This window comes from Bombus affinis, chromosome 10 (assembly GCF_024516045.1).
Source record: "Bombus affinis isolate iyBomAffi1 chromosome 10, iyBomAffi1.2, whole genome shotgun sequence".
Taxonomy (NCBI): Eukaryota; Metazoa; Arthropoda; class Insecta; order Hymenoptera; family Apidae; genus Bombus; species Bombus affinis.
In genome coordinates this window covers 9,701,758-9,727,317 of record NC_066353.1, presented here as the reverse complement: position 1 = coordinate 9,727,317, position 25,560 = coordinate 9,701,758, and the positions used below count along the sequence as shown (strand labels likewise).

Here is a 25,560-nt window from a genome sequence, read left to right as displayed (position 1 = left end):
TGTCCTGACGGAATTAATGTCGCGAGTTCGATTCGCCGCGAACGTTTTGCAAACTAACGAGCTACCGCGATCTCGCTCCCCGCCCGTTTCGATTAATTGTACCGCGTTCATCGCTGATTTACGAGTTACTCTCTTAATATACGAGTTTCTTGCTTCTTCGTTTACGGATGAGAGCCGTCTAATGAGATTTTAATGAAATGAATGGAGTTGGAAGCTGATTTTGTTGAATTAATGTTAAAGATCAGCGGCTAAAGCGATAGACGTAATGGCAACTCTTTAAACTTCTACAGAAAGATAAACGGAGGAAAATGGAAGACGTCGAGCAGTTTGCAAATCCTATTACATACACATATTTCCCCTTTATACGCTGACGAAAATTAATGCGTGCAATTTAACGCTTTTTACGAGGAATCGTTTAGACGTTAACGTAATAGCCGTGTAACAGGTATACGCAAAGAGCCTGCTATAAACGCCATGACAACGTGTATGTATGAAAATGAGGTACAAATTCAAAGTTCCATATCTGTCGCCTTCGCTGCTACGTATAATCATTTTCAAACCGAACTAGCGCTGTTCTTCTACGATATTCTCGTAAAAAAAAAGTGAAACAAAAAATCAAGCCTATCGATAACGATTACTTTGTTTCTGTCTGAGATTTAAGAAATTTCACGACGATAGAAAAGTACGATTGAGGCGAAAACGATCGAAGGAACGAAGCTGAGTTAAAGACTAACGACAGCCGTGGATGCACAAAGTGCATTGTGACGAATAGGTCCAGAAGTTACGTAACGAGCAGCTATTTGACATGGGACGTGTGTTAGCCAAGGGCTGTGAGCTTTCTCTCCTCTCGTTGCTTGCACTTAGCTGAGGGGTGAGTGTCCTGGGGATGCGAGCCTCCAACTGTTATGGTCAGAATTACCCCCGGGGTCGATGCGTTGGGGTCTCTCCATTCCCCCCGCTGACCGACACACTTAGAACAACAATAACTCAGTAATCCACGCGGACCTGCGTCTGGGCGCCGATGAAAAATGTAAAAATCCGGAAAACCGCTGCCCCGTGACAGTTCAATACATTTTAAATGCGTTCCGGCGCATTTGTGGGATACGATAAGCATCCACGATATCCAACACCCCCAATATGTCCGTTATTTATTGTCAGATTTATGGAATAAACGAGTAGCGTGTCACAGCAGGCTTAAACCATGTGGTTTCTTCGATTATGTGCCTGTGTGTGTAGTTTTGTTCTATTATTAATGCTTCTGGATACGGATGATGCAGAGTGTGTAGAGTATATGTATGAACATTTTTGTAGGAAGTTTAAACAGGCAAAGTGTGATTTTATAAATATTCTATCGATCGCTAAGAGAAGAAATTAATCTGCGTGGTGTCGAGAACTTAATTTTGTATTACGTTCCTGTATATTTTTTAAATTACCTTCTTCATATCGTTCGCTTCGTTTCGATCCTACTATCGAATTAATTTATTAAGATTTTCCAGGCATTCGACCGATTTGGAATATTCGCGGCTCTTTCCTCAGCCACGTACAATTCGCAACATGGAAATATAGTTAGAGGGATACCTTTTGAAAAGAGTGGCCTAACAGGGTGCGGAGTTTACGCTGGCGGCGTTGAGTGGATCCTAATAAAAGACTATAGTCGGCTTATCGAATCTCGGATTTGCGGTGGCGGAGAGTGTTCATAGCCTGTAGCCATATTCACCCCTCTGTCAACCTTCAACCTCCGGCTCCATTATCCTAGCTTTCCGTCGCGATATCATTTACCGACACTTCCAGTATCTTGAGGAACGTTTGGTCTTATGGAGCGCGAAATCTCCGCGCTGGAGATTTGAATGTCTCGGAACCGAGGCGCGAAGTGTTATGAACCAAGAATCTGCGACAGTACGCGTCGGTTATCGGTAAATTTTCTATGCATAGTAGCTACTTGATAATTTTTTAAACGTTTTAGAATATTAATAGTACGACGTACGACGTTTGTCTGTTTCACATTTTTCTCGAAACTAAACAAATTCTGATACAAGTACGATTAGATTGGATCGAACGTAATTGAAGAACGCAAATTCGCTTGAAGGAAAATTTCGCCGGAAAAGGACGATATCTTCGAGTGACTTGTAACGAATTAGAAAATACTTAGTCATAACAACAAGGAAAGAATGAAGCGAAGGAAGCTCTCTCGATGATGATCGAAACGATGAACGGTTAAAGGAGACAAAAGAAAAGAAAAAAAAAGAAAAAGATGAGAAAGAAGAGAGGAAAGAATAGGAGGGTTGGTGGAATGCCTTTATACGGCGCATCTCTATGAGATTCTTTCACGACACGCCGATTTAAAATGCCTTTTAAGAAGCTAGGTAGGGATTGGTGGAATTGTGCCGGGCTGAATCGAACGTTCAACGTCTGTACCCTCTGATGCTTCGTAAGTTGCATTCCTACTTTCTACCTTAATAAGAACGTCGACGTGTTCGTGTCTATACTTATGCAACGAACCGTGCTCGATTAGACGCCGTGGAAAGGAGCAATATTCGATTTGCCCCTTCGATGAAACGTCCGATCTTCTTGCACCGTTCTTAATTCGGCGCAACGCTTCTTATTAGAAATATAGCTGGAGGATGAGTTGTTTCTTTTCATATTTCCTAATGTTAATGTTATTTCGTAATATTATTATTGGGATACTATTAATGGGAAGCTTAACGTTGAAGAATCTTTATAGTTTTATCAAATATACAGATTCCAAGCTATAGAGGTTTTACAAGCTCGGAACGGTAAAGTTAGTTTGGAAATGGCAAGAGGCGATATCAAATTAAACACATAATGCTTGTTTGTAATTTCATGCCAAACTTTTGATAGACAAAACTTACGAAACGATCTGATATCACGCTCTTTTCTGATCTTCGTAAATTATAGAAATTACGTTAATTTCTAACCAGTCTCCTAATATGTAGCGATAAATGAAAAAAATGAAGAATTAAGAAGTGGAGAAGATTCGAAAGGAGGAGGATTTAGAGGGAGGGGGAGGGGATGAAGCATCGCGCGAGCATAGAAGACGAACAAGGGAGTCCAAGCGGTCCTTCGGGAAACAAAAGCGCTCGTTTGGCCGCATTATAATACAACGACAGTGAACATATCCCCGCAACTTAAAATCGCGCTGCTTTGCAATTCCGCTCTCCATCTCGAATTTTTACATAATCGCGTTTCAAAGCCGGATAATATTTATACGATAATTGAGCTGGCCACGTCGGCGCACGATAATGCACGCACATTATGGAAATGTGTAAACGCGGTGCTTTGATCATTTTCTCCATTCGTCGGATTACATTGCCTCTACTCCTTCTTCTTCTTCTTCTTCTTCTTCTCGTTCTTTACTTCTTAAAGTTTCTTCTCCCGAGGCGATTTTTTCTTATAAAGCAACGAGCATATTATTTGCTTCTTTTTAAGTTTTACGCTTGATGTTTTTAATAACGAGATTGCGTAATTAGAGGTCTCTGCGTTATAACAGTTACTTGTAGATTGGAAGCTATTGTTCCGAACGTTGTAATATTCTTCGATCGTATATTGAAATTAGCTTTTTTTTTTATATATTGTCCAATACAATGATAACAATCGCATCTCGTTACGGTGCTAATGAGATTCCAAGATGTTTCGTACGAAACATACAATCTATGTATATATAAAAGATTTGTATGCAAAGTGTTGAAATAATTTCGTGAGGCTATGCGACACTCAACCTAATAAAACACACGTGGACGACGCAATCACCGATGATCGACGTCGTCGACATGGTCGATGTGGACGAGGACCATGGTGTTCGTTGCGTAAGCCCATATATATATAGAGGATCGCGGGCCCACGAGACGACTTTGAACCGGCCATTATGGAGATTCATAGGAAGCATATTATGCGTTATATTATGCGTATGCAAACGGAATTACGTGTTCGAGGTCGCGGCTGAGGGGATAAAACGCGAGCAAGGCGAAAACTTTTGGTAATGGGGATTATTACCCACGGGTACGAGGCGCGATTACGGTTCGACTCGCGTCCCGCCGCAGTTTAGTCCCATTTACATTGTTAATAGAATCATTATTAGGTTATCGTGGCGATTTATTCGGCTAATTGGGACCCGGACCATTCGTGGGCCCAGAGAAAAAATGCTCGGCTCGATCAGAACGCTCGGCTGTGGCCGCTTCGAGCGCCGGTTAACGCCGATCCGACGTTCCGTTCTAGCCACGAATATTCGAACGTTATTATCCTGCTGATACAGGCTGCGAAATCATAGAGCAGCGAGCGGGCGCGCGAGGGCCTGGCTCTGAAAAAAAGTTAATCGTCGAGTAGCGCAATAATTACTTTCGCCCGGCTCTGCCCTACCAGCTTCACCGCGAATACGCTTGCTCCTCGTCTCGCGCGTTTCCATCCTTCACCGGCGTATTCGCCAATCATTACGTTTTTAATGGAAATTTATCGTTTTCTTTTTTGCCTCGTTGCTTCGCTGTTTGGCTTCGCGTTTTTGTGATGTTGATTTTTGCTTGAAAGGAATAAAAGGATGCGATGTGTGACAAATGAGTTTCTTGGAATACGACGGGCTTGTCAATTGAACGAATTTGAGAAGTCGAAATTGCAAGAAGTAAGAGAGCATTATATTTTAACGGGAATAAGGAAGAACTATGGCATTGAAAGAAGATATCAATTTAACATGACAATGTCTGACAATTCGAGAAAATTCGTCAGATTCGCGATTCCGCGATCTTCTAACACCGTAGAAAGGTAACTATCACCTTGCGCGTATACGTTCGGCTGCCAGGTAATTTACATCACAAGAAAAAAGTCCTCGATACCTTAAAAATTCTCAACGTCGTTTACTCCTCATTTTCGAGCTATCCAACCACATCGATTCACACGGCAGCTGCCTCGAAATTTCGTCGGACCCCTTCAATCGCGCGATTTGCATCCTTCGGTCTTTAGCGAGTCGCTCAATTGCTACCAAATATCATTTGTAAATGGAAATAAATTCTGTGAATCTTTTTGAATAATAGCAAACAGAGCATTAGTACCGGCGTTTACAACTACAATCAAGTTCCGAAGTATAAAGAAACGTTGAATCCCAAATAAATATTTTTATTTCTCGACAAAAACGATTTCTTCGATAAAAAGAAAAAAAAAATAAAACACATCAATCTCTTTCCTAAATTCAACTAAATAGCTATACTCAAAAAATGATCTACTTCCAATAAGAAACATTCTGCCTGTAGAAGAAGTAGAATAAAAAGAGCCAAAGCAAAGCAAAGAAAAGATTAGAAGAAAGACTCCAATATCAAAGGAAACAAATCAACAAATAAAAAGGAAATGAACGCAAGCAAAAAGGAAACAAAGGCAAATAGAAGAAACGAACTCGGCATGCATTCTGACTAAGTGCTAGCATACCTTTCGAAAGCGTAGTGTCTCTCGTCAAATCTGTAACACATAAACAAGCATACGTCACTACAACAGCATTGGTAGAGGATCCGGCGCTGGGGTCATTGGATCAGAATAAAAGCCAGTGTGTGCTAGCCCGACCCGTTTTATAAACTAGTTTCGTGCAGCCTTTTCGGAGCGAGGGAGATCGAGCGAAGAAACCGCGTGGATAGAGGAAGGGAAAAACGAACGAAGAAAGAAGGCAGGGGATGGAGGATAAAAGTGAAGGGTGGCTGGATGAAGACTCATGTGGGTAAAAAGTGAAAGAGAGAGAAAGAAAATGGGGAGAAGAACCGCGAATATTATTTGAGCCGGTAGACGGGTAGTTTGGTGCACATAAGTAGTTATACCTATAAGTAGACATAATCATCACCAGCGTAGGTAGGCAGACGGGTAAGGTTAATTTCCAAACCCCGTATTATGGTCCCCGAATCAAGTTTTCCATAGTATAATAAGCAATTTTATGACGTGCACTCGTAATTATATTGAGATTAGATAAGACCGGACCCGTTTAGTTTTTGCAGCCCCTAACCGGCACGGGCATTGTCCAAGTGGAAAAATTTGGACCCGCGACAATGTTTGTGTGCGTCCGTGTGTGCGATTCGATACGTCTTCGTAGAACGTCTATACGTTCACGTGACTTTGATGATACGTCTGTGCCTCTCGGGAACATCGTTAAGGATGAAATCGATCAGCTTCATTTTGATAATGAAAGCTACAACATGCCGATGACTATCCAGTTGGTAATCATTTGAAATAATATTTAAATAGGTGAAAGGTGCGTTTCGTGGATTCGTTCCTCAGTCTTTAAACTATTTACTTTCGGCGAATTTAGAAAAGTTACTAGAAGAACTAATTTAACTTCGGAATATTAAAATCACACCGTGGTTATTCAAATTCTCTGTTTTCAGTAACGATTCCATTCTCTGAGATCTGTAAATCCAAAAACCACGGTCGTATACTCTGAACGATCCGAAATCGATTTGCAAAGAAGGATGGAGAAGAAGCAAGCGTACCGGGGGCGATGGTTTTTGTTTGGCGCGAAACTCGAACCGACAACAAACAAGCCCCGCGACACGTTGCATTTACAATGCTATTTTTCTCCTAAATGGAACTTCTTCTGATATCGCGATCGAGAAGATCGGCAGAGGCCGGCGTTTTTCCGATAGGCCGTGATCGAGGGTGCGCGGGCCCGCGGCTCGGAATGTCGGACGAACCGATAAAAACCGAATCAAATATCCTACCGTTCGGTCTTCGTGGGCCTCGGTCCCGACTAATGAAAATACCCATTGTTAACCGGCCGGTTTTGCGCCGAGAAATTTTCGGCCCCAGTATCTCGATCTCGTGCGGCATTTCACTGCCGGACGTATTAGGCTGAACACGTAATTACTGCGAGTTTCTTTCCGCCCTTCCTCTCCAACGGCGTACACGTTCTCCTATTTTGGACGCGCCGATCGTTTGAATTGACTCGATGGATAGGAAAAAGTCGCGAGAAGATGCTCTTCGTTGCTCTTGGAAATCGGCGAGAATGTTCTTTTGGTTAGTGGCGATGGGAGGAATTTTTTATTCGATGGGGCCACAGGGAAAACGATGGTTGAAGGCGTTGCTTATACGAGAATCCTTTTGATTCAGACGTTATTTCTTTCAGTTCCGATCTTTTACCGTAAGAAATCTGTTTTATTCGTTAAACGTGATAATTTACGCCTTTCTTTGGGTATATATTTTCGTATGTTATGTATATACGTAATACGCGGTCTGTACATTTTTTCTTTCTCAAATTGAAATCTAATTCATTCTTAACAAAGAGCGAGTGCAATTTCGTTTGACGAACAAATTTTCGAGACGTCTTGGGTATCGAAGAAAACACGAAATTTCAACGCGGAAGACGAGTCGTGGCCTCCGTTGGGAACGTCGATGGCCACACGACAATCGCAGTCAATTGCCATTACGGGAAATTAAATCAGTCGTGCTTCTATTTACGCGGACCCCAGCGTCGTGTAAATTGACCGACCACCGAGAGATAACGCCGAGACACTCGATGGTGGAACTGAAAGACGGAATCGAAATCGAAAGTTTTCAACGGTCTACGAGATCGAACCTCCGACCAGGTTTCACATTACAATATAAATGTATATTCGCAAATGCGATGGAAATTCAAAGAAAGAATCAATCTACTTGACTTCGTAAGAAGAACTTAAATTCACAATAAAAGAAGATTGAACTGACAAGGAGAAAAGATTTTATCGTAAAATCATATAAGCATACGCTATCGTCGCTGCAACGTTAGAAATTCTCTACCACTAAACAAACGAAACGTGATCAGAAATTCTGTACTAAAATACACTGTCGACAGCACCATCGAATTAAACGCCACGTTAAAAATTCCTTAGTACACGTACAAGCAAGTCCGTGAAGCACTTCTAGACACGATCGAAGATACTATTTATCGAAAACGATGTACCAAAATACGCTATCAGCGAATCGAACACCACGATACAAGTTGCCTGCTACTAAGCAAAGTCTGTAAAGCCGCGGTAACGTAATGGTATCTCTCGTTTGGTCGGCGACGTCGACTCGAGACTCGAGGCATCGAGAAGATATCGAAGCGGTGTATCGAGCTATTGACCTCGAAAAAGGAGGAGAAGAAGCCTCGGAGCTTCATTGAACGAGTCGAGAGGGTCGATACCGCGGGCGAACGGAAGAACGTGAAAACAATTTGAATCGCGGCCGGTTGCATTCATTTGGGGATCGGTTTTGGAACGGTTTCTCCCTGATCCGCATTTAAGTTAGCCTCACGTTCGGCCGCAGCACGTGATCCAGCTGCTCGAGAGGAATCCCACGTATCCGTGACGTCACTCCTATCTCGGCCCTCTTGGTCGAACACCAAGCTGCACGAGCCGATACCGGGCGCGAGCGCGAGACTTCTGTCTAGTCGCCTGACTTATTAGGAATTCCGCTCGTCCCACGTGCAGAAATTCGGCTGCGCCACGTGCATTCGCCGGACGCACGTTCTTATAATTTGCGAGACGTCGCTGGACTGCTTAAACCGACGCACAGCCCTCTTTCTACACCCGGTTCTCCGATCCTTGTCGACCGAATCGGTTCACCGTTCACGGCTCTTGTTAGCCCCGTCGATGCTACCATGCACGTACGCAGACTCGCGAAAGTATTCAGATGCTTGTAAACAAATACCTTTTACGAGCGTATTACGCGTTACATTTTCATTAGCACTGTGAACGATATCCCGATGTCTTCGTCCTTAGAAAGTATTCGTGTGATTGCTACGTTGTATCGATACTTACTCACTTTTGCCAGTGGTTTGAAGCTAGCTAGGACCTAGGTTACAAGCTAGGATTCGAAATAAGAAGAATTAGATCACATTTTCGAGAAAATTTATGCGATGAGTATTTGAATTCTCTAAATGTCTCTGGTATCTCTTCTTACCTCGTCGATATCTTATCGGTATTTATCAAAATTATTGCTCTTACTTCGTGTGTTTATATCGGCGATTTTTAACGTTTAACGCGTACTGTAAATTTATGTAAATACTTCTACATATTAATCTTTTTAATCTACGTTTCGCCGAAATTTCTCAGCATTCAAGCTCGCTTTTCGAATCGCTAACGACCTCGTCTGCTTGTTTATAATGGAAACAGGAGATATCGTAACAATCGTGTTTCAACTAAAAATGACGAATGTTCTCCGAAATCTACCGACTACCCTCCGATTTCATTTTTTCGCCGAGATATCATCGATCTCGTAAACGTTAGTTTCGTGGCAGAGGTGCCTTTTTGCGAAACGAACGATCAGCAGCCCGCATCATTCCTATTAATCACCACATTATCATTTAATTGATACTCTCGCGGCATGGCGTATAATGCCAGAAAAATATGCGGAGGCAGCGTATTCTTTCGGCCGTGCAGGAACTTTTTTAGCTCCCCTAAATCATGTCAGATAATAAGTCTCCGCGAATGTCCTAACGTACGGCGTGATAATTCACGATGATAGATATCGTAGCCGAATATTCGCATAATCCTTTCTTTATATTGGTCGATCAAGGGAATAAGATTTGTGGTGAAGCATCGGCGCCCCGTGGATACGCGCATGCCCCCTTCGTAGCTCTCTAAATCTTGCGCCATTTTGGACCATATTCGGTCACGCGACTTTTCCTTTCTTCTTTTCTTTTCTAAGAAGAACGCAGACCTTGACAATTTTAGACGCTTCTAACGTTAAATAAAATAATCGAAGATCACAGGAGAGAAACCTGGCCAAGTATACTTTCGATTCTGCGAAACTTTACAGAAAAACAGATGAAAGGAAAGGAGGACGATGAGAAATTCTACGCGAAGGATATTCCACAGAAAACGAAGAAAAATCTTTACGATTATGTGTTTCTTATGTACGTGATACAAAAGAAAGTCTGTAAATCTGACAGGCAGGCTGTAAACAAGTATGTAGTACTTGGAAGAAACATCAAAGAACCAAGCTAAGGCGGTCGTCGGAAGAAAAGAAGGACATTCGTATATCGTAAACTTCTTGTATGAATTAAACAAACTGAGTATCCGATATAAGCAAAACATTAACAAACTGACCGAACATCGAACAACACATCCATCGTCCACCATAGCCTCCAAATCATTCACTCCCTTCTCAAACCTCTCCGCGCTTCCATAGAATTTTAGAAGTCTCTACAGAACCTTTCGTCGTTTGAACAAAAAAAAAAAAAAAAAAAAAAAAAAAAAGAAAGAAAAAAAGAAAAAAGATAGAGAGAAAGGGAGAAAAAGAAAGAAACGGTAAAAAAGTTAGAAAACAAAGGGGGAGGAAAAAAAGGAGTAGAGGTACGGAGTCGCGGTTCAAGCCGGTAACACGGGACACGGTGAAGAGAGAAGAATGCTCGGTATAGATCACCGGTCCAGAGCGTAACGCGGGGCATTGGTTACGGTAGGCGAGAGCGTGTAGAAACGCGCATTGTCGAGCTCTCATAAGACCAGGAGGAAATCGCGCGCGACAATAGAAGGAGAGTCGGGGCACTCTTCGTGGCAATAGAGGCCGAACGAGTCGGCTGGAAGAAGAGGTGTTGCGCGCGTTCGTCGCATAAGAAAAGTACCAAGCCGATGTCTCGACGCGGCCGTCCCAACCAACTCGGGGAAAAATCCTCCTTCGTCATTGTTTCGCTCGTTTCTCTTCCTTTCAACGTTATTTATCGGCCGGTTGAATATTCAGCCAGCACCGGGCACAAAACCGTCGAGACACAATCAGAGGAGCCATTTGGACCTGTGAGAGGCCAAGAAAGTTGGGAACACACGAGCTGCCACACGGTGTTCTGTGAGACGCGAGTACCCGACGACGACGACGACGACGACGACGACGCGAACGCGTATAAACGTAAGAGAGTCTCGGCCGTGCTCGCACACGCGCGTTCCGCGTGGATATTGTTGGGGAACGAGGTTGGACGTTGGACGAGCAGCACCGTCAACGCGAGTACAATGCCGCAAGAACGGCGGAATGCATTAATATTAATAGTGGCACCGAAGGAGTCTCCCGTAACGGTGGCTGGAGTCAGGTGAGGCCGTTCCTGCATGAGACCTTTCTGATGTTCACCGGCGAAATCTCTGAATGTCGTCTCTCGCGAGAAGATTCTTCTTTTTCTTTGTCTTTTTCACGTTGTTTTTGCCCCTTCTTTTTCGGGTTTGTTCAGTTGTTACGTTTTTTAAGGTAGTTTTAACGAGGTTGGACGAGTTGATTCAGTTTGTCGGAGTCGATGTATCTTATTTGGCGAGATTTTGATACGCTCGATATAACAGATTTTCCGGAGACACAACTTTTTCTACGATCGGAGGTATTTTACCTTGGAGAAGTCGATTTGTTTGATAATTAATCAATTTTCTTCATATTAATTCCCAATGTAATATTCTCAACGACAGAATCTTCTTTTAGACGAACTTCGTCGATCGTTAATCAATAATAATCTATGTTTAAAGTTAAGAGATCTTCGAATAGCAGAGTCCATCGACTTGGCTTTTTACCGGCTCGAATAATCGAGCGAACGTTGGATCGCTAGAATTTTTTCACCAGTAGCGCAATTTTTTCTCGAATGGCCGTGTTTCCACGCGTACAAAGGATTCGGCCGACCGCTTGTTAGGTTGGCAGCCCAAGCAGGGGCATACTTGCCATTCGATAAGGTTGTCGCCTGGAGCATTGGTTACGCCTCCGAGGTCGCCACCCGTTTACGCCCACGTAGGTACCTTTTCTTTATCATCACACCTTCACGGTTACTCGCCGTTCCGCCGTGTTACACGAACCTCTGCAGTTTAACTGTTAAACCGTACCTGCCCCGCCATTAGTACGTGCGAACGTTCAATTATATCATCGGGATATTTTAATCTTTGTCCGAACGAACAACGAAATGCGATCAAATAGCTTTCTGGACGAAGAACCACGAAGAACTACTGTTTGCAGCGGTTATTGCCCTATGTAGATGTTGTATTTTTTAATAGATTTTGATTTGCTGGATCGAAAAAATATTTAGAAAACTTCCTCGTCCTTTGTAGAAAAGAAAATATTTTACATGGATCGACGACTCTCTCCAAATTTAATCTTCAGCATTAATACCATTAACCGAGATTCCGGTTAACGCTACACACTAGAGACAATGATCTACAAGCGAAAACAGAGGTCGGAAATTTTGACGAAATCTCTGTGAAGATAAGAGAAACCGCGTCGTCCCTCTGGTCTCACCAGCCGTACAACAATACGGGCTGATGAATTATTGTCAACATCAGAATGGGTTAGGTCCTTCTGCAGAAATTTCATACATACATGTATATGTATATATATATATATATACATATATATATATATATATATCTGCAAGGCGGCATCTTCATAACGCGAGCAAAGGATTTTGATAGTCTTGTAGGTTCAGTCCTAAAGAACGTGGCGAGATGGAGAACGAGATACACCGTGGCAGATGCTTTGTTACGCACTGTGGTGCATAGGTGTATGAGTCATCGTTGTATTAATTAAACAAATCCCGAGGATGCATAATTCCTTCAAGTTCAAGATGCACGAATTTTTTTTTAAATTCAGTTCCTCTTACTCGTGAAATGCATAATTTTTTCATTCGACCTTCTCACATTTGCAACTCTAGGAGTAACATCTTCTTCTAATATTGTCTCGCCTCTCAACCTCTTTTTTATTCTTTCATTTATTCTCGACAGATTATCAAAATTAATATTATCATTAATGAAAGAAATACAGAAAATATTCTAATACTGTACTATTCTATACTAAGTGGAAGATTTGGAACAACAGGAATTTGAACGATAGGTTATCAGCGCTTGAGTTTAAGAGGGTACGCGTACGAGGGTATGCTAATTTCGTGAGTTAAACGCGCGTAGGGTAGATTAGGCTTACAATGATACTTGCAGGGGTTATAACGTAATTTAAATTAATGAGAGAACGAAACACGAGCATCTCATTACGTATCGTTGAGTTAAACCCAGCAGACAAATCTTTCTCCTTTACTTTCACACTCATATTCTACTAAACTTAATGTTTCGATATTTCATATTTAATGTCAACTACATATACATGTATATATAGATATATAAAATTACTAAGCTGAAAGTATACTGGAAGTTTAATCCACAAATGAACTCTAACCACCTCAGTTACGTTCAAACACAGTCTAATCTCCAGCGTGTTTAAAAAAACAGTAAAGACGACACAGTTCGACGGAGTAAGAAAGGGAAGTAGAAGGATTCGACTGAAGGACCGAACAAAGAGCGGTGATGGGGTACGTGTGTGCGTGGACGTCGGGGGAGAAATAACACAGCTCGTGAAATGGCTTAGGAGAAGAGCTGATCCGACTTCGGATCGGGCCAAGGCGTTTCGTTGGTCGCTTGACCTCGTCGGGTAATAAGAATAAATGTGATTCTATTACGGGTTCAATTGTTACTGCGGCAGATAGGCCGTCCTCGAAGCCTCCGACGAAAGAGGGTAGATGATCGCGACCGATAGTACGGTCCAGGATGATTTTACCTGTACCGACGCCGCTTTTTCGCTCCTGATTGCCACCGATATCGATATTTCGATGGTCTGAACGATTGTTCGTGGCTACTGAATTAGAATTGCGTACTGGAAATAGTTCGCCCTAATAAAATTTGTCTGTCATAGTGTTAATCGCTATTTTGCAATTGCAAACGATTGTAGATGTGATTGTAGAGTAAGTCGACAATTGATCGAGTTGGTTTGTGGTTTATCTGATCGTAGGAACTTGAAATGCGATTTTCACAGACAAATTGTACTTTCATTTATAGATGTTAGCAGTACGTATTTTACAATGTTAGAAAATTTCGTTTGTAGTTCATGAAAAGAGAAAAGAATGCTGCTATATATTTTTGAAAAAGTTTTATAGGGTGCTGCTTCATACGTCGGATTATTAAAAGCTAAAAGCACATGTTCATAAAATAAGTTGACATTTTCTATACTTTTGAAACACAATTGATATTTACTATGTCCAATCATCGAAGAAAAATCAGAGAAATATCAGGAATTCGAAGCAACACCGAAAACTCAAGCACTCGCGAGAAATTACTCAACAGGATAAAACGTACTCACCGTGCGTTGACAGAGGTAGGATTTCCAACGTCGTCCATGGACGGTTTCCTAGAATGAAACCACGAATGAAATTCGTTATTGTTCGCCTGCAGCTGCATTAGAGCGGGGTATTTATACGTGCTGTACAGATTAGGCGTTTGCCACATTCTGCTGTACATTTCCGCGTCCATCGTTCTTTTACTGTCTCTCTGATCAATCCCGAAGAGACCAACCCTCAGAATCCCACCCCATTATGTCTATTCATAACCCACTACTTCAAAGTACCCTTCCGATCACTTCAAATAACCCAAATATCCATCGAACAAATCAGATCCTATCAAGTCGACAAATCACCAAACAATTTCTCTCTAACAACGTTTCTTTGGCCAAATGACACCAGCAAGAAAAAAACATTCATTCCGTCAGTGTTCACCAAAAGATCAGCGAAATCGAATCGAAAATCAAAGTTATAATACGATAACGAAAATTTGTCCTCCTCTTCGCGATACAACTTCGTTCGGAAGTCTATTCTGTCAAATTTTCACGATCACAAAGCGTCACTGAAACTGTGTCCGAAAAGAAAGTTCCGTTTCATCGTTAAATTCTCCTCTTCTTTCCAAATTCGTATCCAAGCGAGTAACACGTGGTTGAGCAACGACTCGACGCGAGTGGACGTTGCGAAGTACAACCCCCGATGACGAAGAGGAATAGAAAGGGAGGAAGAAGAGGACGAGCGCGCGAGTACCGCGATCGAGGACAAGACTTTTGACAGGCGCAACACGCACGCGGTCTGAGGGCGTGTGCATAAGTGTCATCGAGTAGAGGCGCGTGTCGGTCTCATGCTCGGCCTTGCCCGAGCCACCCCCGTCAAACGTCACCCCCACCAGTTGGTTGTCGCTCACTGCGCGCGCCCCTAGCACGACTTTCTCGCGCCACACGCGCGCCTACCCCTCGACCAGGGATGTTTAACCCCTGGGCGAGTCTGCACGGTTGCTCGAGAACTCATTACGTCGCTGTTAATTGCGAACGATGTGGATCTCGTTGGTGGTTTTCAGGTAAGCGATGGTTTTTTGGAAGAGTTTACTATCATAGTTCGCTGAAAAATGCTCGATACCCGTACGTTATACAATGGTTACGTTCGCTCGATACTGATCGTTATAAGAATGATTCTCTTAACGATCATTTTCGTTTATTTATACTGGTATTTATCCCGGACGAACCCCCACTTGTAGTATCGGGGAAATTAAGGTATAAATTTCTCCTGATACTATTTATAATTTGTAATTTATTCACAATAAATTAGTTATACAGATATTAATTAGACAGAAAACGATGATTGTTCAATTTGAATTAAATGTAACAATCTTACTCTAATTCGACCACTCTCGCAACTGGACAACGCTAACAACTCAATTTTTCAGCTACGCTAGTAACTCACGCAACTCCACAACGCTAACAACTCTACACTTCTCGATCAACCGTCCAACGCTTCTCAATCAACAACAACTTTTTAAATTCAAATCGTCCTCCTCCATTAGCGTTATTTTTTCCTCTCTCTAATCCCGTCCTGTTAACGCTCCGCAAGAACTAGGTAACTTTAGTCACATAGGCATTTTTCCCTATGTAAACTAAAACCGAAGGACAGACGACATTGTTTTGATCGATCTCTAATCAGGCTTTTTCCTTACGATACTACATTATTTATACGTAGTATGTGTTTTGCCCGGAGTTTGTTTATCGTTACGTTTTGTACGTCAAGACGGTGTCAATGTCCCGTGGCAAAACAACAACATGAGTCGCTCTCGATTCGCATCGTCCTCTGACTCATGTGCCGCTACATATTCTTTCGAGTATCATATTTCTAGGAATATATCGAAAAAAAAAATTTTCAGATCACAATTGCTACGTCTTCCGGGACAAAGTTACGCGATCATGTTTTTTTGATCACGACACGCAAGAAGTCGGTGCTCCATCTTCATTTGCCTGAGATCAGAAGGGCTACGATGCCAATAAAACGGGCTATCTCGATGGTGGATTGTGTATCTGTGTCTATACCACAACGTCACCCCTCTTTCGATCCGAAAGTTTCTCTCGAAGGGAAGATCACCTATTAAAACCCAATGGGATTATATTCTTAGAATGTATTAATGTTGCCAGAATACAAACTGATATCACACCGATATATGTATATATTTTTCCCCTTCCCCAATAGACGAAAGAGATAAAAATTTAGCTCCGACTCTTTTTAAACAATATCCTTATTCGTTGGAATTTTAAAACGCGTCATAAATCGAAATACTGAATTATTTATTTGCAGAAAGAGCTACAAACATCTATATTTTTATCGACACGTATTACGAGAAAGACTTCCGATTGTTATGTTAAGGGATTTTGTCAGGAAATATGGGAAACTTTCACCGGCTTAATTATGAAGCACAACCAAGCAACCTCTCATTAGCAAACGCACGATACTTTTCCTCCGAAAGAAAAAGTGAAGCGTAGCCTGGTTACGCTAGATTTTATAACGCCTTAACAGGTAACTAGTCCGGCTGGTGCACGTCTACAGAGAAGCTCGAAGCCTAACCGCTGGACGTTCCTTTTACGAAGACGTTTCCTATGCTGAACTGTTACGACACGATGATGCTCATTGCCACCGACGATGTAGACGCTACATAAGTGCTAATGAGCGCTTCTTCTACCAGATTTCCATCCTTCTCTACCTTTCCCATCGATTACCGATCCAATCGTACGCGTAGAATGTTAACGAAGAATTTTTTATCAATTTCAACGAGTGCTAATAATATTTCTGATATGGCCAGAAGAAAGAGCTGTTAATACGAAGCTTAAAAATATGTAATTAGAAGAAACGAATTCAACGGCAAATTAGTTTCGCGCATGAGTAAAAAATAAAGTTGATTGGAAATTTATGATGACTAATAATTACCAGAAATAGATTATTACCGAGTTATAAATATGTATAGGGTTATAGATTTGCAAGCATAGATATTAAATACCAATAAATATAGAAGGGTAGAAGTATCTCTGGGTATTAAATTCATCTTTGACACGATACGATATTAATCATCTGTAATTGAATTACATGCACGTGGAAATTGTTCTGATCAACGTGTAGCCACGATAGATATGTTGGAATAAATTCTGGAATGTAGACACAGTGTTCCGTGTTTTGTCTCGAATCGATTAAAGCATGTGTGTAATATGTAATTACCGGTTACACGTTTTATGGCAGGCTAAATGGTTTCCTGGTTTCTTTTAATACTTGATAATCGATTCACGAGGTGATAAATAAGGTGATACCTTCAAATGGGAATATTAGAAGACTCGAGTTATCGACATCTTTAATACAGCTCTCTGCAAGCTCTCTGCCAGCTTTACAAAGAATTCTCTCATTTATTAAAACCTTTTTAAAAAAGATGGTCGAAGATATATTTGCAAATTTTTCGCAAATATATCTTCTTACGGTATGAAAGGAATCTCATGGACTTTTTACATTTTTTACATCAAACATACATAGCAACAGAATTAACAAGATCGATGTCTTTAAACGTCTTCTACGCGGAAGTATCAAAGATCTCTGCACTGCCTCGAACAACCCCTCTCCGAATCACGCACGAAAGAACCAAGTAACATTCTCTCTAAGCTCGGCGCGGAGTAAAAATGGATTTGGAGCTGGTCGGTGTGTCCGTGGCAAAAAGCACCTCTCGCGGGGTTCACGAAGGTTGATCGAGCGCGGCGTGTGTGTGCATGGAATGGAAGGGAGGACGCAAAGAAAAGGCTTAAGCCGAGGGTTTCAACGGAGGGCAGAAGTAAGTATCCGATACCAAATTAAATGATAGGACGGCGTGCGCGCCGCTACCAGAGACCTGTCCTCATTCCAGCGCCATTTTCGGAAAACAGCATTTCATTGCCGCTGCAGCCCGACCAGGGTATAAGGAGGGTGGTATAAGGAAAAAAACTGAAAAAATCGAAAGAAATAGAAAGAGAGAGACAGAGAGAAGAAAAGCTCTCTCACGCGCACAGAGACGTACATAATCGCGGACAATGCGACCCGTATACGGGTTCAGCGATCGCGGTAAAAAGTTATTTGTCAATTAATACACGCGTACCGCGTAGTTAGTCGCCATGAATACGCATGGAGGATACACGAAGACGAGGAAGCAACGGTGGCCACCGGTTAATGTTGTCGCATTACGCTGATGAGAAGAAGCCAATCATAGGGGGATCTTTACCACGGCGGCGGCAGATGGCGAAAAACACCACGAATCCGAGCGGATCGGTGGAATCGTTTCTAGAAGAGCACGGCCACTACAATGGAATGCTTTGACCGGATCCGATGCCCGTTCAAGATCCTACGGGACAGGATGGATCTTGAAGCTGCCCCGTCAGCCTGTGATCCTCGCTGTCGATTCGCCACGCATTTTTAGCAGCGTGCCGCACAAAGCGCTCTCGAAATTGGCTTCACCGCGATACGCGTGTCCCCCCAACGGCCGTGCTCCCGATCCTCCTTCTTCCTCTTACGTCAGCTCTCTGTTTTCTGCCTTTCATTCGCGCGTCTTCCATTCTAACTTGTTAACTCGAGAAAGACGAGTGCGAACTCGCGAGTTGAAACGAAATCGTTACAGCTTCCTTTTAATAATCCGTGGATAAAAAAATTATTCAGCTGGATTACTGTGTTTCGATGTGCTGGTCGTGAATCTTCTTAATACTTAAATTCCCTTTTCCTTGATATAATTGTTAATTGGCGATAAAATTTAACAGATGCAATCGATGTACCTTCGTAGAGAACATTTCATACGAACCAACCTAACGTTTATCCATCTCGCATCATCGACACGTCGTTACAGCCATATTCGTAATACGAAATAGAAGATTTATATCTGTAGAATCTAAGATCATCTGGAATAAGATTAACTCGCGTTCCATACCAAAACCGACAGATGCGTTGATATTTGTGAACGTGAGTAATTTCCAAGTTGTAGAGCGTTACAGAGGATTAACGTAGAAGACCTGGTTTCGCTATTGGCATCGAGAAGATGAAAACGATGTCCTCGAGTGGTTGCGCGCCACACATTTTCCATTAAAGGCGGACGGGCAAGAAGAGCAACGAGCGGCGCGCGATTATATTAATTAGCGAATACCGTGAAACCCGCGTAGGCCGAAAAGAAAATCCGCCACGTAGCAAATATATATCGATGACGGGGCGAAAAAAGCCGGAATGCAAAAGGCCGAGGGTGAGGGAAGCGGTTTGGCACATTTTTTGAATCGCAGGAATGCCGATACAAGCTATTAGAGGGAGAGTCTGGGGCTTCTTACGTGGAATCGTTAACCTCGGACGGTAGCCACCCGATAAAAGACATCGCGGACGAGCTCTGAATTAATGAATCGAACGGATGTAAAACTGTCGCCCCGGCTAACTGTCAGAAGAAACGGAAACTGTACCGGGACGATCCTTGTAACGATAGTTTCGCGGCCAGCTGGACACGACCGCTCTTACGCCCGTTAAGGATTTTTTCGTTTACGCGTAAACGTAAGTACGTCTACGTGAATAGACTATGTGGTTACACGTTCAAATCGTTTTCGAGTTTAACTAGGGAAGTACACGCTGTGTACAATGTTTTGCAAGCATTAAGAAGTTGTACTTGATTTACGCAGAATGCTAAATTTCCGAGTTTTTGGCGCGCGTCGTTGGAGTCTGCCTTCTTTGAAATACAATTTGTTTCCCTTCCTTTTCTTGCAACATCGACGATCTGTCGCATAGGTATTAGATCGCGTGTAAAAGGAGAACTCAGCTGATTAATCGATACATCGAAATATCTTATAGTTTTAAAATACTGTTAAGTTGGAACTATCTGCAAGTTTTCCAAAAGGATCACATTCTCATTTATCGATCGCATCAAAGAGGAAAATTATAAATCACGTTAGTCGATGTTAAGAAGATGTATAATGCGAATCACCATTCGCTTATCTCATATCGATTGCAACAGGGAGGCGAATCGAAGAAGACACCGCGACGCACCGTGAAAGCTCCAAGGTGGATGGCGTCGAACGATTTCATCGGATTCTCGCCGCAAGGGTCAAGTATACGAAGAGAACCGTACGATAGAGAGAAGAGGAAGGCGCGGCGGCGAAACGTGCGGAGGAACAGAGACGGAGAGACGGAGAGCGTGCAAAAGAACGAAAGAAAGAAAGAGAGATGTTTGTACGCGCGCGTGTGCCTTGTGGTCACCCGTGGGCCTTCCATTCAACCGGTGGCTCGACTCGCCCACTCATTCCTTCATTCATACACGCTGCACGCGATTTGAATCGATAAGCAAACCACGGAAGCGAATCTTTCCTATTGGCTTGGCCACTGCCTCGTTATCCGCGTTTCTACACGGAATTCTCCGTGTTCCCTTCTTTCCCGTCAATCTTTCAGTCCAGCATATTGCATCGAACGAAGTTGCTACATTGTTTTCTCGAGAAAACAATTTTTCTTATATCTTTGTGAATTCTCGCGCTTTTTCAAAATCCTATTATTACGTAGTATTAAAATTGAAGAAGAAGCTGGTGTCCTTTGACGTCGTTAGAAATTGATTATTTAATAATTTTAATATTTAATAATTATTCGTCCTTCATTTGGGATCGTATTACCGATAAGAAAAAAGCGAGATTCGGATTTAGGTTCTCGGATATTAGCACGATTCGATGAGAATCGTTATCGAGATTCGACTCGATATCGTTTACAATTCCTTCGAGATCAATCGGGAACTCGAGACTATTAACGACTACCTTCTTATTATACTATGCCATATAACTATTCCGATGTCAACGTGTGCCACGCATAGTACGTACATTACATCGTGAGCAAGTTTCTGAAATAAAACACCAATATCTCGAATGATATTGCAATAATTCCGACCGAATCTAACCCCAGATTCTCTTAGCGACCAGGGGCAGGCCAACGAACGCGTTTCCCGTAAAGCTGCGATGATCGTCGATCCCCGATGCTCGAGGAGGATCCAGAAGCCACCGATCCGGAGTAGCAACCAGCAGCAGCAGCAACAACACGCGGAGAAGAAGAGGCAGAAGCAAAAGTAGAAGAATAAGGAGAAGAGAACGTGAGAAAGAAGAAGAGCTACGATCTTGAAAGGTAGAGAGTTCGAGTGAGAAAGACGAAGAAGCCGAAGAGGGCGAGGAACGTGGAGGCGGAGGAGGCCAAGGTGGAGGTGGAGGCGGTGGAAGGGTGAAAGGGTGAGCGAGGGGGGCTACGACCGGTCGGCTGGACAGACGCATGGACGGACGGGATGGAAAGACAGACAGGACTGGAGACCGCTCATTACGGGCGGCGCATGCGCGAGGAATGCGGCGGCTCTGGTCTTCTCGATACAATAAATATAGGATCGGATCGGATCGGCAGGCCAGGCCGAACGAAGACCAACTTATCGGCCATGGTAATGGAAGAAAAGAGATAGGACGATGGATAAAGAGGAGGTACGGAGTAGAGGATGGACAGACACACGTAGAAGCAACGTTCAGCGGGAAAGTAAGGATGAATCGATGAACGAATCGGCGGACAACAATGCCGAGCGTAGTAACGACATCCAGTTAAATCGAACGCCAGCAAAAAAATACGCGGTTGTTTAAGAGACCAGGCTTATACCAGGCCGGGACGCGTATCCTTGGCTCGAGCCGATCACGGCTTCCGGCAAACGACCCGTCGTTCCTCTGTTATTACGATAGCGGGCCGACCCTATCGCGATCGGTGCGCGATCGATCGCTGATGAATTAGTTTTTTTTTTTTATTTATGTAAGGTCGAGTTGTGTTTGGTTAATGGAGATAGTCCTTTGGATTCGAGAGTACTGCTGCCAGAACTCCATTTATTCGAATTTGTCAGAGGACAAAGAGTTACGAATGGACATTATCGGTATGATCGCTGATCCATCGGATGAAATTATCTTCTTGGATAAATAATAATCGACGATGTATAGCAAGGAAACAGTTATTAGAGGATTAGAAAGAGGATAAGAGATAAGAAAGAAGATAACGAATGACATCGCATCACGATGGTTTATGACATAAATATATCTAAATAACACCGCGGTTAAATGGAACGTAATTTAATTCAACGGTCGTAAAACCGAGTAATTGCACAATTAGAAAATTGAGATAAAAAAGCAACGGCGGCATTTATCCGTCCTTAGTTCGTAAAAATTTGATTATCGGTATCGCTTAAGAGTCGACGAGAGTAACATTAATTAAAATCATTAGAGGGACAAGATGAATGAAAGAGGAAAAGCACAAACAGTCTGTAATCCGGACACGTTTTTCATTCATTATCGATAATTTCTGGCGAACAACGCCATTAAGCTCGGTAGAAGAAGCGACTCACACGCGAACGCGATCGGCAGTACGCGCTCGTTCAAAGTTAGAGGGTCGCGATGCACTTGAAAGATGAGCACCCGGTTTAAAATTGTAGGGAGCGGACGTGGCCGATGTATTCGCGATATAAACGCTGATCAATCAGCTCGCCGGTGCATTTAATCGATAGTTCAATAATTATTAACCTGGCCGAGGGAACAGGGCCTCCGCAAGATTGCCCGCTTTACGAATTCCCATCCTGATAGTTTTGTTTCGCGACTTATAAATTGCCTGTCTCTAACGATCTCTTTCAGATGAACAGCTCATTAACGACGCGTATAAATTATTCCAACGATATTTCAACGATATCGTCCAATCGCCGATGTATTCACCTATATCGATCGATGCATCCACCTCGTAAACGAACCATTTTCGTCGAGCTCCGATTTATCGGCGATACGTTCCATTCTATATCACGGAAGATCGTTGTTCGCCTATAATAATGTATCAATTTCCACTGTTTCTATGTAAATCCAGCTAGTTCCTTACATGGTGTTAACCTTCGTGCAGATGTATTTTATTTGATCGTTTTATGTTCGATTTTTTAATATAGACCGTAGTATATGGTAATTACGAAAGAAACTCGATGATTCATGACATTTTTTGTTTGAGACAGAGCGTGTTTTGAGAGAATTGGAACTTGGGGCGAAACTTTGCTTTGAAATATTTCGAGAAAAGTAATATGCCAAATCGTAGAGCGATATTTCAAGAAACATACCAAGTGAATTATATTACGAAAGATTCGATTTGAGCCTTCTCGATTATCTTTTTTCGCTTCGCTGTGTATTTTGGTGGCAAAAAATGCAATTGGACGAACGATAAATTAAATAAAAGCTGGCCGATCGACTGGTAATATGTGTTCTTCTTACCGATGAGACCTGGTGGACCAATTACGCCATATTCCTTGCACGTGGTCCCCAGGCGTCTTATAAAAAGACAAAAAAGATGGGAAGACGTCGTATGCCGGTCGTATGCCGATAACGTCGTGCGAGCGTTATTAATTATCGTGGTTCGGTTGTTCGCAATTAGCGCTGGATCAGTTTCGGCTAATTACATCGAACCAAGTGTCGTCATTAATTATTTCCCGTTGAATTCATTTACAATAGCTTTCCCCGAAAAGCTGCCCCGGATCCTTCTACGATCTTGCAAATTACGCTCACGACCCTGTCTAGTTCGTTAAAGTACTCTTCGCGACGATGCGTCGAGCTTCGTCTTTGTGACTCTGGTGCATTTATTAGAACAATTTGTCAGAACACGCATTCGCTATAACTGTAGCTTATGTCCACTGGAACAGCTGCGTCGAAATTGCTACAAAGAGACATGATTATAGAATCTAATGAAAGATTAGATCTTGGATCGCCTATACTTAAACGCTTGTCACAGTAAACTCCTACGCACGTATTACGTGTGTTATATTGTACAAAGTTTGAAATTTCGTTAACGCGATAATAAAACACAACAATCACGATTATGCGTAATACATTCGCATAATACATTAGTACGAGATTTCTACGCATAATATTCAGATACTTTCTTGCGCATCGTTCAAGATTGAGTTGCCCGTAATAGTACACATTACGATACCAGCAAATAGTTTTCCTATTTGAAACCTCATCACACGCAAATAAGCGGAACGGCGCAGAACGTGGACCATCCGCTGGAAAAAGTGGATTTGAAGCGGCGTGCGAATAGTCAGAGCGGAGAGAAAGTATTCGTGGAAGGGCAAAAAGCCGGCATCGACATGTCGATCGAAAGAAGTGTCGCTAATTTGATGTAGCCGGTGTATACGGCGGATCGTATGGCGGAGTGGTTTGGTCACTCGCGAGTTGATTTATACCAGTGGGCAAGAACCTCGTGGCAAAGCTCGTTGCCTTGCTCATTGCTTCCACCGCTTGTCTCCGTTCTCTCTCTCTCTTTCCGTGCTCACTTTAAACAATGGAATTGCGTCGCGACGTCAATCTCTCTGTATTATTCACCTCGCCCCTTCACTCCTCTATATCCCTAGTTGTTCCCTGTTTTCGCTACCTTTTCTGTCTTTCTCCGTCACGTTTTTTTCCTTTTTCGATCTTTGTTCCTTCGTTTTTCTTCTTCCTCTCGTTTTTTCCCAAGAGTTTCTCTTTTTCTGCATCTGTCGCTCCTCGCGGGAGGGAATACATCGACAGTCGAAGGATCGTTTAAAACGGTGTTACCAACGCCTAACGCTTCGCCGGGTGTGTCTTTCGACTCTCGAGTCTTCGCCACGGATCTTTTCTAATTTCACGGATATCAGCTCAAGGTTTGCATGGAATACGCGCGATCGATAGATAGGTACGTGTTTTTCGCGGTAATTCGAATAATATTTTCTAATGGTATTTGTTGCTTTGTTGGAAGCGATTTGAGACAGGAAATCGTAAAGTTGGTTGGACAGTTTTGGAGAAAGTGAAAGAAAGCAGGAACGAGTGGCGAATAAATCGAGTTGAGAAAGAGTAGATTGAGTTTGATAATATTTGAGGAACGTGTTCTGTGTAACACGTTTGAAACGTGTTCGTCTGGGTTAATATTATGTTTGTAGCACCTGTCACGAATGAAAAATAGAAAAACAAAGATGTCCTAACGAGCAATTCCTACCGGAAATATTACATATACGTATGGAAAAATATTTGCCAATCATCGCATTTTATAAATACAAATAATCCTAGAAATGAGAATTGTTTCATGTACTAACTGCAAGTCATCTTACCTGTCTGTCCAACAGAGAGCGTCATCTCGATACCTAGAACAAGCGAACACAAAAATTTTGTTAATCCCGTATATTATCAAAAATTCTAATAATAATGTATTTAATGATAATAGTCAATAAAGTGCTTGGATTATTTCCATAAAGATTGAGACAATTGCGATTGATTATAAGTTGCTGGACATTTAAATAGCTTAGTATCTTAATAAATCAATGTTATACGTGTGAGATAAAAACATAATAAAAAAAACTATACTAAATCGTATCAGAAATCTATCTTGAAGAATATTTCATTCAAGATGAACGAGTGTCCCGGATGAATTACGGCTAAGATATTACGTACGTAATTATAAGTTACCTATAAGTC

The 25,560-nt window shown here is 42.4% G+C and overlaps 1 protein-coding gene across 10 annotated transcripts in view; it reads right to left on the bottom strand.

Moving 5' to 3' along the window:
• The window catches only part of LOC126921061 (uncharacterized), a 259,485-nt gene that overhangs the window by 79,876 nt on the left and 154,049 nt on the right, over positions 1 to 25,560 (bottom strand). For 7 of the 10 annotated variants that reach the window (XM_050732249.1, XM_050732250.1, XM_050732244.1 and 4 more), the window contains exons 21-23: positions 25,197 to 25,229; positions 14,080 to 14,127; positions 5,428 to 5,457 (exon numbers count right to left, since the gene is read on the bottom strand). In XM_050732249.1, coding sequence (XP_050588206.1) covers positions 5,428 to 5,457; positions 14,080 to 14,127; positions 25,197 to 25,229 — 111 coding nt within the window. The remainder of the gene's footprint in view (positions 1 to 5,427; positions 5,458 to 14,079; positions 14,128 to 25,196; positions 25,230 to 25,560) is intronic. The other 3 variants (XM_050732246.1, XM_050732247.1, XM_050732252.1) reach the window with 3 other exon arrangements.